Source organism: Galeopterus variegatus, unplaced genomic scaffold (genome assembly GCF_000696425.1).
Source record: "Galeopterus variegatus unplaced genomic scaffold, G_variegatus-3.0.2 Scaffold1377, whole genome shotgun sequence".
NCBI lineage: Eukaryota > Metazoa > Chordata > Mammalia > Dermoptera > Cynocephalidae > Galeopterus > Galeopterus variegatus.
The window spans coordinates 95731-107927 of NW_007727488.1; the positions used below are offsets into that span (position 1 = coordinate 95731).

General features: G+C 42.9%; 1 protein-coding gene across 1 annotated transcript in view; it reads left to right on the forward strand.

Moving 5' to 3' along the window:
- The first annotated feature begins 2164 nt into the window (after positions 1 to 2164).
- The window catches only part of PAPSS1 (3'-phosphoadenosine 5'-phosphosulfate synthase 1), a 107365-nt gene continuing 97332 nt past the window's right edge, over positions 2165 to 12197 (forward strand). The window contains exon 1 of the mRNA XM_008576628.1: positions 2165 to 2294. Coding sequence (XP_008574850.1) covers positions 2235 to 2294 — 60 coding nt within the window. The 5' untranslated portion in view covers positions 2165 to 2234. The remainder of the gene's footprint in view (positions 2295 to 12197) is intronic.

A 12197-nucleotide genomic window follows, 5' to 3' on the forward strand; every position in this document is an offset into this window, starting at 1 on the left:
TTCAGAGGCTGGGAAGTCCAAAGCCCAGAGAGCACATCTGATGAGGGCCTTCTTTGGTGTTCACTTCAGTGACACAGGGTATCACATGGTGAAATGGCAGATGGCTTGAGCAGAGCAGAGAGTTAACTCCTCATTCTTCTTTTTAAAGTCCTCAGAACCCATGACCACCATTAAACCATCAATGGATTAATGCATTTATTCGGGCATGGTCCTCACAATCTATTTACTCCTTCAAGGCTCCACCTTTCAGTTATGATAATATGATTTCCTACTCTTTTAACACTGTCACAGTGGGGGTTGTTTCTAATACATGGAAGTTGGGGGACACAATTCAATCCACAGCAGTGACAATGAATTCTTTAATTATCATAATTATGAACACCTAGATTTAAACATATTTGATTGTCTCAATATCTTATAGTTATTATCTCTGTACTGCTCTAATCGTGTCATCCTTAACATGGGAAAGCTTAAATTGGTTCTTGAGTCCTTTTGACATAATCCTAGTAGTTTTTGATTGTCTCCTTGTTTCTGGTTTGAAAAGATGTTTCAGGCTTGTTTGCATGTCATGTCTGGAATCATGAATTTGAAGTATCAGTATATGGTATATATTTTACCTTAAAAATAGTCTTTCAACTAAAACTAGAAACTAGTAACAAACGATGAGCACTATTAGAGCCCAGATTGTTATATATAAATACAATTTCCCTCTAACAAGAACCAAGCCCTTCAGAGAAATGGCTGATTTCATATGCGAAGTTCTTTCTCATCCAAGCCCATTTTTGTTATTGGCAGAATTCAGAATTATATTGAAATTCATTTCTACATAGAGACAGCAAATTAAGAATTCCCTAGAAAAGCTGAAGAGAACATTGACATTTTAAGTGGTAGAGTAACAAGATCAGATATCCGTTTTATAAATACTATTCTGAGAACAGTGTCAAGAATGGAGTGGGTGGCAGGGTTGTGGAGAGCAGCTGCCCAGGTGGGAGGATGCCCAGTTAAGGGGCTTAGTGATGATTCAGGGTGGATATGAAGAGGGCCTAATTTAAGACAGTAGCAATGGGGTAGATAAACAGGAGGCCGATTTGCCGGCTCCTAAGAGACAGCAGTCTCAGGTCTTGGTGATTGATGTGGATGCGTGGGTGTATGGAGAGGTCACAGAGGGGTAGAGCTGCAAACAACTCTCTTAGTGCTAGGGCCTGTTGTAGAACAGCGAGCTGAGTTACGGTGATGGGAGCAAATATAACTGAAGGATGAGGCTCTCCAATACCCTTAGCCCATCCTCGTATAAACTAGCCCTGGAATAGTTAGGTGAATTTGAAAATGTCCTCCATAGGAGGGTGTTCTACCCAGGGTTACCAGTGCCGTCCTAAGCCTGGAGTTTAGTCGTCTAAGAATTTCCTTAGTACCTGGTAATATAGAAGCCCCATCTCGGCCTAGTCGTAAGAAGCATTGCACAGAAATCTCCTGAGATGAACTTCTCCAAGTGGGGAAGGAGGCACCTTACAAATAATCACAAATCCCGCTGTTGAAATTATTTATGTCAAGGAATGGGGCACTGACATTTTAAAAGTTGGGCACTGAGCGAATTTCAAAGCGAAGCGCAACATGTGGAGAATGATCTGTTCATCCATTCTTCTCTTGGCGTGGCTGGAAAATATCTTAAGAATGTTGCTAGGCGGACAGAGGCACCGACTGGGCCGACAAGACGCCAACGGCCAGGCTTTTCCAGGAAAAGCTAGAGGGGCAGGGGCCCATGTCAGCGTCTTCTCCAACCAGCCTCAGTTGAAGGAGCCCGGCGCGACCGGTGAGCGGCGTAGCTTTTGCGCCCTTCTCCCGGCGACCGGCGCCCCGAGTCCTTCCTAGCGTAGGGCGATGAGCTAGGAGGCGCTGGGAGTTTCCACCGCTACTTCCCAGGCCCCGCCTCTTCCTCGAGAACTAAGGAGGGACGACGTGCGCGCTCGCGTCGGAGCGAGCGCTGAAGCTCCGCCCCCAGCTCCTGCCTCTGGTTCTCGACTGCCTCTTCGCCCCTCCCCATATACCTTTGCCCCGGACTCATTTTGGAGGCGCGGCCGATGCGCTGCGTCGTCGGGGCCACGAGCACGAGCGCACGTCAGCGCGCGCCCGCCCCGACGCGAGGAGGCCCCGCCTCCTCGCCCCGCCCCCGCGGACTGCCCTCCTCCTGCTACCTCTGGGCTGAGAATCCCTGTCCCTGCGCGCGCTCCGCAGCCATGGAGAGCCCCGGGAGCCTCTGCAAAAAAGTCAAGCTGAGCAATAATGCACAGAACTGGGTGAGTGGGGCCCGAGGGTGGGTGGAGGGCGAGAAGCGGAGGCGGCTCTGGGAGCCTCCGGCTGCAGCTCGTTCCGGAGCCGCTGCCTCCCTCCCGCTCCTCTGCATCCTTCTCGGAGCGCGGGGGTGGGTCCCCGGGCCCGGGGCGCCTCCCAGCCGGGGCGGTGGATGGCTGAGGTGCGGCGCAGCGTGGGGCTCTCGGGCTGGGCGCTGTGTGTGGTCCGACCCGTCGTCCGTGGAAAGAACGCCCCCTTTCCCAGCGCCTCGGCTCATATGAGACGGCGAGCACAATCTCTCACGAGTGAGCTGGCGGCTGCTGAAGCCTGCACCCGGCGAGGGAGCTGCCTGCATCCTCCGGAGTGGCCTGAGGGTCTGCAGAGGAAGCGCAGGCGGGCGCCTTCGGGGCGTTCTGCGTTTTTCTTGGCTCTGACAGTGCAGTTGGCCCAGATTTGGGTCCATCTCCGTTTTTCCATTTCCCGGTTTCAGAGGGAAGGGAGGGTACCCGACAATGTGGCCATTCATGAGTTGTGGCTGCCTTGAACTGAGGTTCTTTGTGTGTCTGTGTTAGATTGGAACATCTTACAAATACAGAGTTTTAAATAGTCGGTTCCTGGTGACAGGTGTGAGATAACTAATGATTTATAACGTTTAGCAACGACTGTCAGTTGGCTTTGTTAGGCAAGTGCTGTGTCCTCAGAAGGTTGCTTCCTTCCTTCTACTTTAATAAGACCTCTATCTTAGCTAAGATAGCAGGCGCAGAGCGGGAACCCAGCTTTGGAGTCTGGAAAGGCCCTGGTTTTAGGTTTAGGTGGAAAATTTTATTTCACAATCCATCAGAATCACGAGGCTTACATGCAGTCTTGCAAATCATCACCTGCCTCTAGTGAGTCAAAGAAAAGAAACGGCTCTGTTTCAGGCAAATATTCTTTTGAAGTCATTGATTTAGCATATATGTTGTTATCATCAAGAATTCTCCCCTTTTTTCCATTTAGTTATTTAATTCTCTCATAGACGGTGAGGGGGGAAGGAGATAAAAAGTGTATTTTAGAACCTCGGAGCGAGCACTGGGCTTCTTGGCCTGGTCTTCAGTCCCAGCTGTGCCATTTCCTAGCTGTGTGATCTTGAGGAAAGTAAATTTATTTCTTTAAACCTCAGCTGACTTAAGGGTATAACTGCATATTTGACTGGGTTGTTTTGTTGAGTGAGGAAGATAATGAATTTGAAAGTGCAGTGAAACCATTGCCTTAAAACAGATTCAGTATTGCTCTTGTTACCTTGAGGTATTTCATGGTTACTGAAGTAAGTTTGGATGAATTGGGGTATTTATAGATCATCTCAGTTTCAGTGTCCATAACTCATTTTTTTACTATTTCATTTGCCAAATTAGTGCATATTCTATGTAGAGACCTGTGTTAGACATAGAAAGGGAAAATGTGGGACTTAGTGCCTGCCTTCTGGTTGCTCATGGCCTGGTTCAGGTTGTAAGTGGCATTTGCCAGGTGATAAGGATATCTTTTTGGGCCACAGTGAGTAGTGTAAGACAAGTTTTATTGCAATTTAGAGGAGAAATCAGTTTGGCCTGGATGTTTTGGGGAGGGTTTATGGAGGAACTCAAATTTCTGAGGCAAAGGGGAACAGTGTGAATAAGTGCTGGGAATAAGAATTATTATTATTATTATTTTACTACAGGAACAATGAAGAGACTTGTTTGACTGCTTTGGAAAGTTTTTGTTGGGAGTGGAGATAAGATTGAATAGCTAGGGTGGGGCTAGGTTATGCAGTTGTGAATATTTGACTGCAGAGTTAAGACTTGATTCTGAGGCAGATTTTTGATAGGACTAGAATTTTTAATTTTCTGAGCTGTGTAAGTCTTTTCTCTCTCCAGTAGAACACTCACCATCTCTCCCTCTCACATACTTAATCAACTGATAGACACAAGTGGGAAGAACCCATACATCTTTATAATTCCCATGACAGGATAAAATTTGTAATCCAGGAGGGCTGATCTTTCGAAGAAATGTAAACTCTATTAGAGCCCAGATGTGGAAGTCCTGGAGACCAGACAAGGTTATAGTGAAGTTTAAATGAATAGACTTAAAATATGCCTGGTACATGAGCACTATTTAAAGTGTTCTTGTTCTTGATTCATCTAGTATGACGTGGAGAAGGGCTAGGCTTAGGTGGCAGTGGGAGTAGAGGAGTAGATGCCTTAAAAACATTGAAGGAAGAGTGGAGAGGACCTGGCTAGATTTAGGAGATGAAAAAGAGGAGTGTTAAAAAGATGATCCTGAAAAGTAGGGAGAAAGGTCGTTACATGCAGGGAAATTGGGAAGTAGGCTGGGGGCAGCTGTAAAGGAGATAACAGTTGAACACTGAAGGAGAGTTTACTCTGTGGCAGGTGCAGTTTGAAATGTTTTACCTAAATTAACTCATTGAATTTTTGCAACGTCTCCAAGGTGGGTATCATGAGAGACAGTGGTTAAAAGCAGGGACCCTGGAGATGACTGCCTGGGCTCAAATCTGTACTACACTATTTATTAACCATGAAATATTTGGCTGGTTACTTAATTTCTCTATGCCTGTATCTGCTCATCTATGAAATGGGAATGATAGCCTCACAGGGAAACTGCGAAGATGAAAAGAGTTAGCTCTTACAGTTACCGTTATCATCCCCTTTATTACAATTAGTATCTTTGTGAGGGGTCTTCAAAAAGTTCGTGGAAGGATATGTATTATGTTTTTTTTGGGGGGGGGGTTGGTGGGTGCGGGGATCCGAATGCTTGACCTTGGTGTTATAACACTGCGCTGTAACCAGCTGAGCTAGCCAGCCAGCCCCGTTTTATGTTTTAGTTCTATTTTTCCACAAACTTTTTGAAGTACTCTTGTATAGATGAAGAAACAGAGATGTCATAAAGCTTGTTAGTGGTGGATCTGGTTTTAAGCATGCTTTATTTGAGAGACAGCCTTAGTAGAGATAGTCTACAGAGCGATGCTGTCCAACAGAAATATGAGCCACATGTGTAATTCAAAAATTTCTGGAGTCCACATTAACAAAAGTAAAAAGAAACAGGTGAAATTGGTAACAAAAGACCGTGAGCTGGGAGGAAGAAAAGGAGAGGCTTTATTTAAAACAAAAACAAAAACAAAACAAAACCCCAGAAAACAACAATCTGCAGTTTGGGGAAATCCTGAGTGTGGGGGGTGGGGGGGAAACCTGAAAGTATGAGGTGCACCAAAGGAAGGGAGGAACTGGTTTTTTGTGCCCTACAGGGTCAGCTTTACATACATATTCAGCAGGTTTGGAAGAATTCTGTGAATATTTATGAGGAAAATTCTTGCATGTGTGCAGTGAGTACACATTTGTGTAACATACTTCCCATGTTCATTTTGAGGTGAAGAATTAGTATTAAAATGAAGTGAAATTCGGCTCCTGTCAAAAGGTAACTGTAGGACACAAGCTTCTCTGTGGACTCAACATACCAACTAAAGCCAGATCGGGGGTTGGAGGGCTTATCAGGAGAAAATGTTCGTGAAGCTGTCCCTTGGTCCGTTCAGAGCTGCAGTGGGTCCCCAAGAATGAGGGGAAGGCGGTCAATTGCCTGGCACTAGGTGGACTGTCTGAAGGCCAATGTGGAAGTTTTCCAGCTGCAGCAGATCTGACATTATCTTCCAGGAGTTGGTCCCTGCTTGGTTACAGGAAAGAAAAACCTCATAATAGTCAGTAACATACATATATTTTGTAAATGCGGGAATATGTGTCTAACCCCTCACACCTCTGTGGCTGTCTGGCTCTGTTTGGTATTTGTACGGTGTCTGTTTTCAGCCACAGAGTCCATCTTTGTCTTTTCAGGCATGTTTTAACAAAATAAATTTCAGTAATATATTTTATTTAACCTAATGTATCCAAAATACTATCATTTCAATATAAATGTTTTTTTCTATATATATGTTTAATACTATCATAATGAATATAAGATTATAAATAAGATATTTTACCTTTCTTTTTATACTAAGTCTTCCAAATCTGCAGTAAATTTTACACTGAAGACACATTTTAATTTAGCCGCATTTCAGATACTCAAGAGGGACATATGGACAACAGAATTTGAGGGATTGAGTGAAGTAAAGAGGCTGGAAGTAAAGATTTGATGGTTAAATTTGAGTTAGAGAATGTAAGTAGAGTAAATGAAAGACCAAATACTAAGCTTTGGGTAGTATCTCCCTTTAAGGAGCAGGTAAAAGAAGTGGATTTATGGGAGACAATAGGCAAAGAGATAAGAATGTAGTATTGTGGCACTGGGAAACATTTTGTGGTAAGTGTTATAGGAAGATGTCTTCAGATACCTACAAGAACAGTGAAGAGAAGTCAGGAATCTACATGCTCTTGGAGCCTCCTCTTATCTGTCTAACAAAGCATCAGATGTAAGGAATATCATTCTCTATCTGATTGAATCTCCAGTGGGACGAATTTTCACCTGCTCTTGGAGATGTGTTAGTTGGGCTGAGGGAAATTTGATGCATTCCATTCAGACCCAGGTGTTATTCACCCATTTTGTAGGATCATGTTGGGCTGGATCCCTTCCTTGGATTTGCCTTAACAGTGGGAGTTGGATCCTACTGCCCACGGAAGAGTCTGAAATCTAGCCTGGCATTCAGGAGCATACACAGTGTCACTCTGGTTTGCTTTTCCATTCCCCTCTCCCACCACTCCCCAAATTTCCATAGCTCCAGCCCATCTTTCCTTCTATACCTTTACATCCTTATGATTTTACGCAAGCCATTCCTTCTGCCTGGGATAACTTTACCCTTTATCACAGGCTGAAATCTTCAGAGCCTTGGGCTGTTTTACCTTAACTGTGAAATGTGTGGCCATGTGACGTGTACACACATTCACTTGCACAGGGGTAAATTGCTTATGCACCTCTGTATTCTATTGCACTCTCTCTGCTATTATCATGTATCGTGTAATCACACTTCGCTATAGATACGTTACCGGAAGCGGGTTCAGCTTGCCCTCTCATACCAAACAAATGACCTGAAAGTCCAATATTTGTGCAGGAATTGGAAGCTTTATTCAGATAACCGGCATCTGGGGGATGGATAACTGGGTTAAAATCAGCCTGCCTTCTGGTTCCTGTTCTGGGGTTTATAAGGGAAAGAGGAGGGAAGGTAAGATAAGGGTTTTGTTCTGCAGGCAAAGGGGGAGACTGGTCATGGGATCAGCAGAGAGTCTGAGTCAGATGTCAGAGCCCCATGATGGACAGGGTGCTTTGGCATCATGGAGTCTGCAGTTGGTGGACTGGTCAGCTTCAAGCCCTTGATGTTATTTTGGAGTTGGAGTCCTTACCTCCTAGGGAGAGCTCAAAGACAATAACCTCAGTAAAGTATTGCTGGAACATAAAAATACCTGACTTGTACCTGCACCTAACGTGGATGCAATTTTCCTTTAAGCAAGAAGGTGAGTTAATAATCAGCTAGGGTGCTTTGCCTTTTTCTTGGATTTCCTCTGTTTGCAGTTGATTAGGGAGGTCAGGGAAACAAGAAAACTCAGTTTCAGTTCTTAATTGTAGGTGCACAACATCTAGAGTAAATCAACATAAGAGGATGTAATGGGAGATAAATAGAAATAAACTTTTGAGAAGGGTCCTTTTGGGGCACGATTTGATTTCATCTCTGGGCAGTTTCAGCTATGGTCAGTTTCTCATTTCCTCTGATAATCTCAAGGAATTGATGATTATCGGTTCCCAAGTTAATAGCTAACTGAAATTTTCTGCTTGGTCTTAGTTACCCCAAAGAAGGCCATTTTCTGGCTCAGGTTCCTTTCAGATGTTTTGTATCTACACTGAGCTTCTGATATAGCAGGATGGGGGTAAGGAGCAGGGTGCAGAGTAGCTTGGGTGCTTCTGATATTAAAATCTTTGGGTAACTTATTAATATCTTAGCACAGCTTAAGTAAGGGAATAAGCTCCATATGTGGTAGGATTCAGATTACAGTTTTGTCACTTAATATCTGGGTCATCTTGGCGTGTAACCCAACCTCTCTGTGTTTGAATATTCTCATCTGTAATGGGATAATAAAACGTACCTCATAGTGGGACTAAGTATATACTCATAGGGTTGTAGTGAGGTTTAAATAAGTTAATATATTTAGAGCACTGTGGTTCTTGGCACACGAGCACTATCCTTGTTGTTATTTATTAATTCATCAAATATTTACCTACTTTGTATGTACCTTTGTTCCAGGTGCTGGGGATGCAGTGGTAAAAAGACAGGAAAGGGTCCTGCTCTCGTGGATATTACATTCTACCTGGGAGAGAGTTAATTAAAGAATGAATAAATGAATGGGATAATTATGCCTCTTACCGCAAATTCTACCTTTCCCAATCAGTTTGTCCCCTTATATTGTTAGATGCCTTTTGTAGAAGCCAGCAGCCTGTTCTGGACTTTGGGGAAGACTGAGATGGTACAAAAATGAAACAAGAATGCATAAGTAGAACAGACAGCATACCAAAAGCCCAGCAAGAGGCCAATATATTCGTTTGACTTTAGAGCATTAGTCTGGCTGTGGTCAGGGGCAGACAATGATTTTCCTACCCTAGAAGCCAGGGAGATGATACTACAAAAATTGCCTAAAGGGAAAGTGAGATTTCTACCAAGAATGTACTTTTAATGTTCACCACCACCACCACCACCACCACCACCACCAGTCTGGTAACTGCTAGCCACATGTGGCAACTTAAATTTAGTTAAAATTAAATACAATAAAATAATAATAAAATGCTCGGTTCCTTAGTTGTACTAACCACATTTTACTTGCCACCTATGTGGTTAGTGGCCATAGGAATTAGATAGTGCAGGTCTAGGTGCAGCTTTGAGATGGCTGACAAGATTTTTTCTTTTCTTTTTTTCTTTGGTGGCTGGCTGATATGGGGATGTGAACCCTTGATCACAGGGTTGTCAACACTGCATATAACACCTGCTCTAACCAACTGAGCTAACTGGCTATTCCCTCCTGCCAAGATTTTTTCAACATATCTATGTATTTATATATTTATGTGTTTTTATTCTCTTCCCAGTGTAAGGAAATTTCCAGAGATAGCAGCTACTTTGGAATCTTGGTTTTGGGCAATTTGGCACACCTGATTTCTGGCAGGGTACCCAGCAGTATTAACCTCCCCATAATGTAGTTGCTTCCTTAGATTTGAAATGGCAGTAAGTTTCCCAGCCTGATTTTATTACATTGAATTTTAAGTAGTTTTCTACTCCGGTGATTCTCAACCAGGTGAGATTGCTAGCCCCAGGGGGCATTTGGCAATTCCGGAGACATTTTTGGTTGTTACACTTGTGTGTATAGGTGGATAGTGCTTCTGGCATCTATTGGGTAGAGGCCAGGGGTGCTGCTAAACATCCTACAGTCCATAAGAGCCCCTACAAGCAAGAATTATTTGTCTCAATAGAGGAGGTTGAGAAACTCTGTTCTACTCTTTGCTTTGAGTAAGAAAAAGAAAAAAAAAAAAAACTTAAATCTGAAATGGAAAAGTAGTAATTGAAACAAAATCCAATTGATAAAGCATTTTCTTTTCTATAGCCTGGATGTTACCACTTGAGATGGATCAATACCTGTTAACATATCAATAATAAAACAGGAAAACTCCAGTCCCGAAGTGTTTTGAAATTAGATTACTAAGTAATTAGTTCAGTTGAAGGGAATGACTTTTTTTTGGTATTTACCTAAGTGGTAGTAAAGAAAAAAATATTAATGACACTTGTTTGAAATGGTAAGGCTGACTTTATTCAGGGGGACTATTGTAGTAGGTATAGGGACTACTACAGTGGGGTTTTACAGTAGGGGAGAGAGCTCAACTCTGAATATGACAAGGAAAATAGGAATTTATAGTCAAGAAGCAGGGTGGGGGTCAGTGGATGGAAAATTACTGAGAGGAAACATCAGGAATTAGGATTCTGGCTAAACCAATCTCACATGATTCTTGCTGAAGGCAGGCCAGGGTAATCAGACATCAAGTGGGGGAAGGTAGGGAAGAGGAATTTGGTCAGATATTGTAGTGGATTGAATTATCCTTCCTTAAAACTCACTGAAGCTTGAATTGTGTCCCCCAAGTTTTATGTATTAGAAAGTTGGGGGCCGGCCCGGTGGCGCACTCAGTAGAGTGCGGCGCTTGGGAGTGTGGCGGCGCTCCCGCCGAGGGTTCGGATCCCATATAGAGACCGGTCCGCTCACTGGTTGAGCGCAGTGCGGGTGCGACACCGAGGGTTGCGATCCTGTTACCGGTCACGAAAAAAGACAAAAAAATAAAAATAAATAAAATAAATAAATAAAGTTGGTCCCCACTGTGACTGTTAAGAGGGTGGGAAATCCTATTATGGTAATTGAAAGGTGGAGCCTTGAAGAGGTGATAAGATTGTAGGACCATGATGTAGTGAATGGATTAAAAATGGTGGTCAGGGGTGTGGTTCTGAGGGCTTTAAAAGAAAAGAGAGGAGAGTCTGTCTCTCTCTCTCTCTGCTTCCACCATCTAGCATTATGAGCCCCTGGGCCACTGTCACCACCATCAGATGGACTTTGGACTTCTCAGCCTCAGAAACTATAAGCAATAAATTTCATTTTCTTTATACAATACCCAGTTTTGTATATTTTGTTATAAGCAACAGAAACGGACTAATACAGATATCGAGGGTGGGGGATTCTTGCTAAAATTGGGCTCTTGAAGACATGACCAAGATAGGGCCTGGTTGAAAAAGGACTCAGGAGCCTGACCAGAGTTTGGACAAGTAGAGAATCCTTGTCAGTGGTAGTCATTTCTGTGACATATCTTTTCCTAAGGATGCAGTTTTTTTAAATCAAGTAAGTAATAGTGGCAATATTAGAAGTTATATATATTTATATATAGAAATCTAGTTTCTAACTTCAGATGAATGCAGCCATTGTTCTGGTTCTTTTCTCTTATTCTTCTGTCAGTTTCTTTGATGCTTGCATGTCTTCCCTATGTCTTTACATGGTTTTTTTTTTTGGTGGCTGGCCAGTATGGGGATCTGACTGACTTTGGTGTTAATAACACCGTGCTCTAACCAACTGAGCTAACCGGCCAGCACTGCCTTTGTCTCTCATGTGTTTCAGTGTACAATTCAATGGTTTTTAGTATATCCACAGAGTTGTACAGCCACCACCAGTATCTACTTTTAGAATGTTTTCCTCACCCCAAAAAGAAACCCTGTACTCATTAGCAGTCATTTCCCCATACTCTCCCTTCCTCAACTTCCCAGGCACTGACAGTTAATAATGTACTTTAATGTCTTTCTGGATTTTCCTATTGTGGAATTTCCTATAAATAGAATTACATAATGTGTATTTTTGTGTCTGGCTTCTTTTACTTTGCATAATGTTTTCAAGGTTCATCCATGTTATAGCATGTATCAACACTATTTTTTATATGGTCAAATCATATTCCATTGTATGAATAGATACAAATTCTGTTTATCTGTTCATCAGTTGATGGACATTTGGGTTGTTTCTACTCTTTGGCTATTATAAATAGTGTTGCTATAAACATTGTGTACAAGTTTTTGTGTGTACTCTCATGTGGTTTTAATAGTTAATTTCTACCTCTGAGGTAGATATTAGTATATTTTTGGCTGCCCAGCCTCTGAACCCCCTTTGTATGTGTGGGGGATGCCTCACTGTGTCTAATGGGAGGCAGGGTCTGTCACAGTGTAATGATTTCTTTATTTACCTGTTTATAATCAGTCTCCTTACCTGAGATGTTTTTGTTCCCTTGTTTACCCAGTGTCTAGAAGGTCAATCAACAAATACTAAGTGAATGAACAGGTAGTCCCAGACTCATGTCTGACTTCAAGGAATCTCTTAAAGTTGGGATTTTGGCTGGAG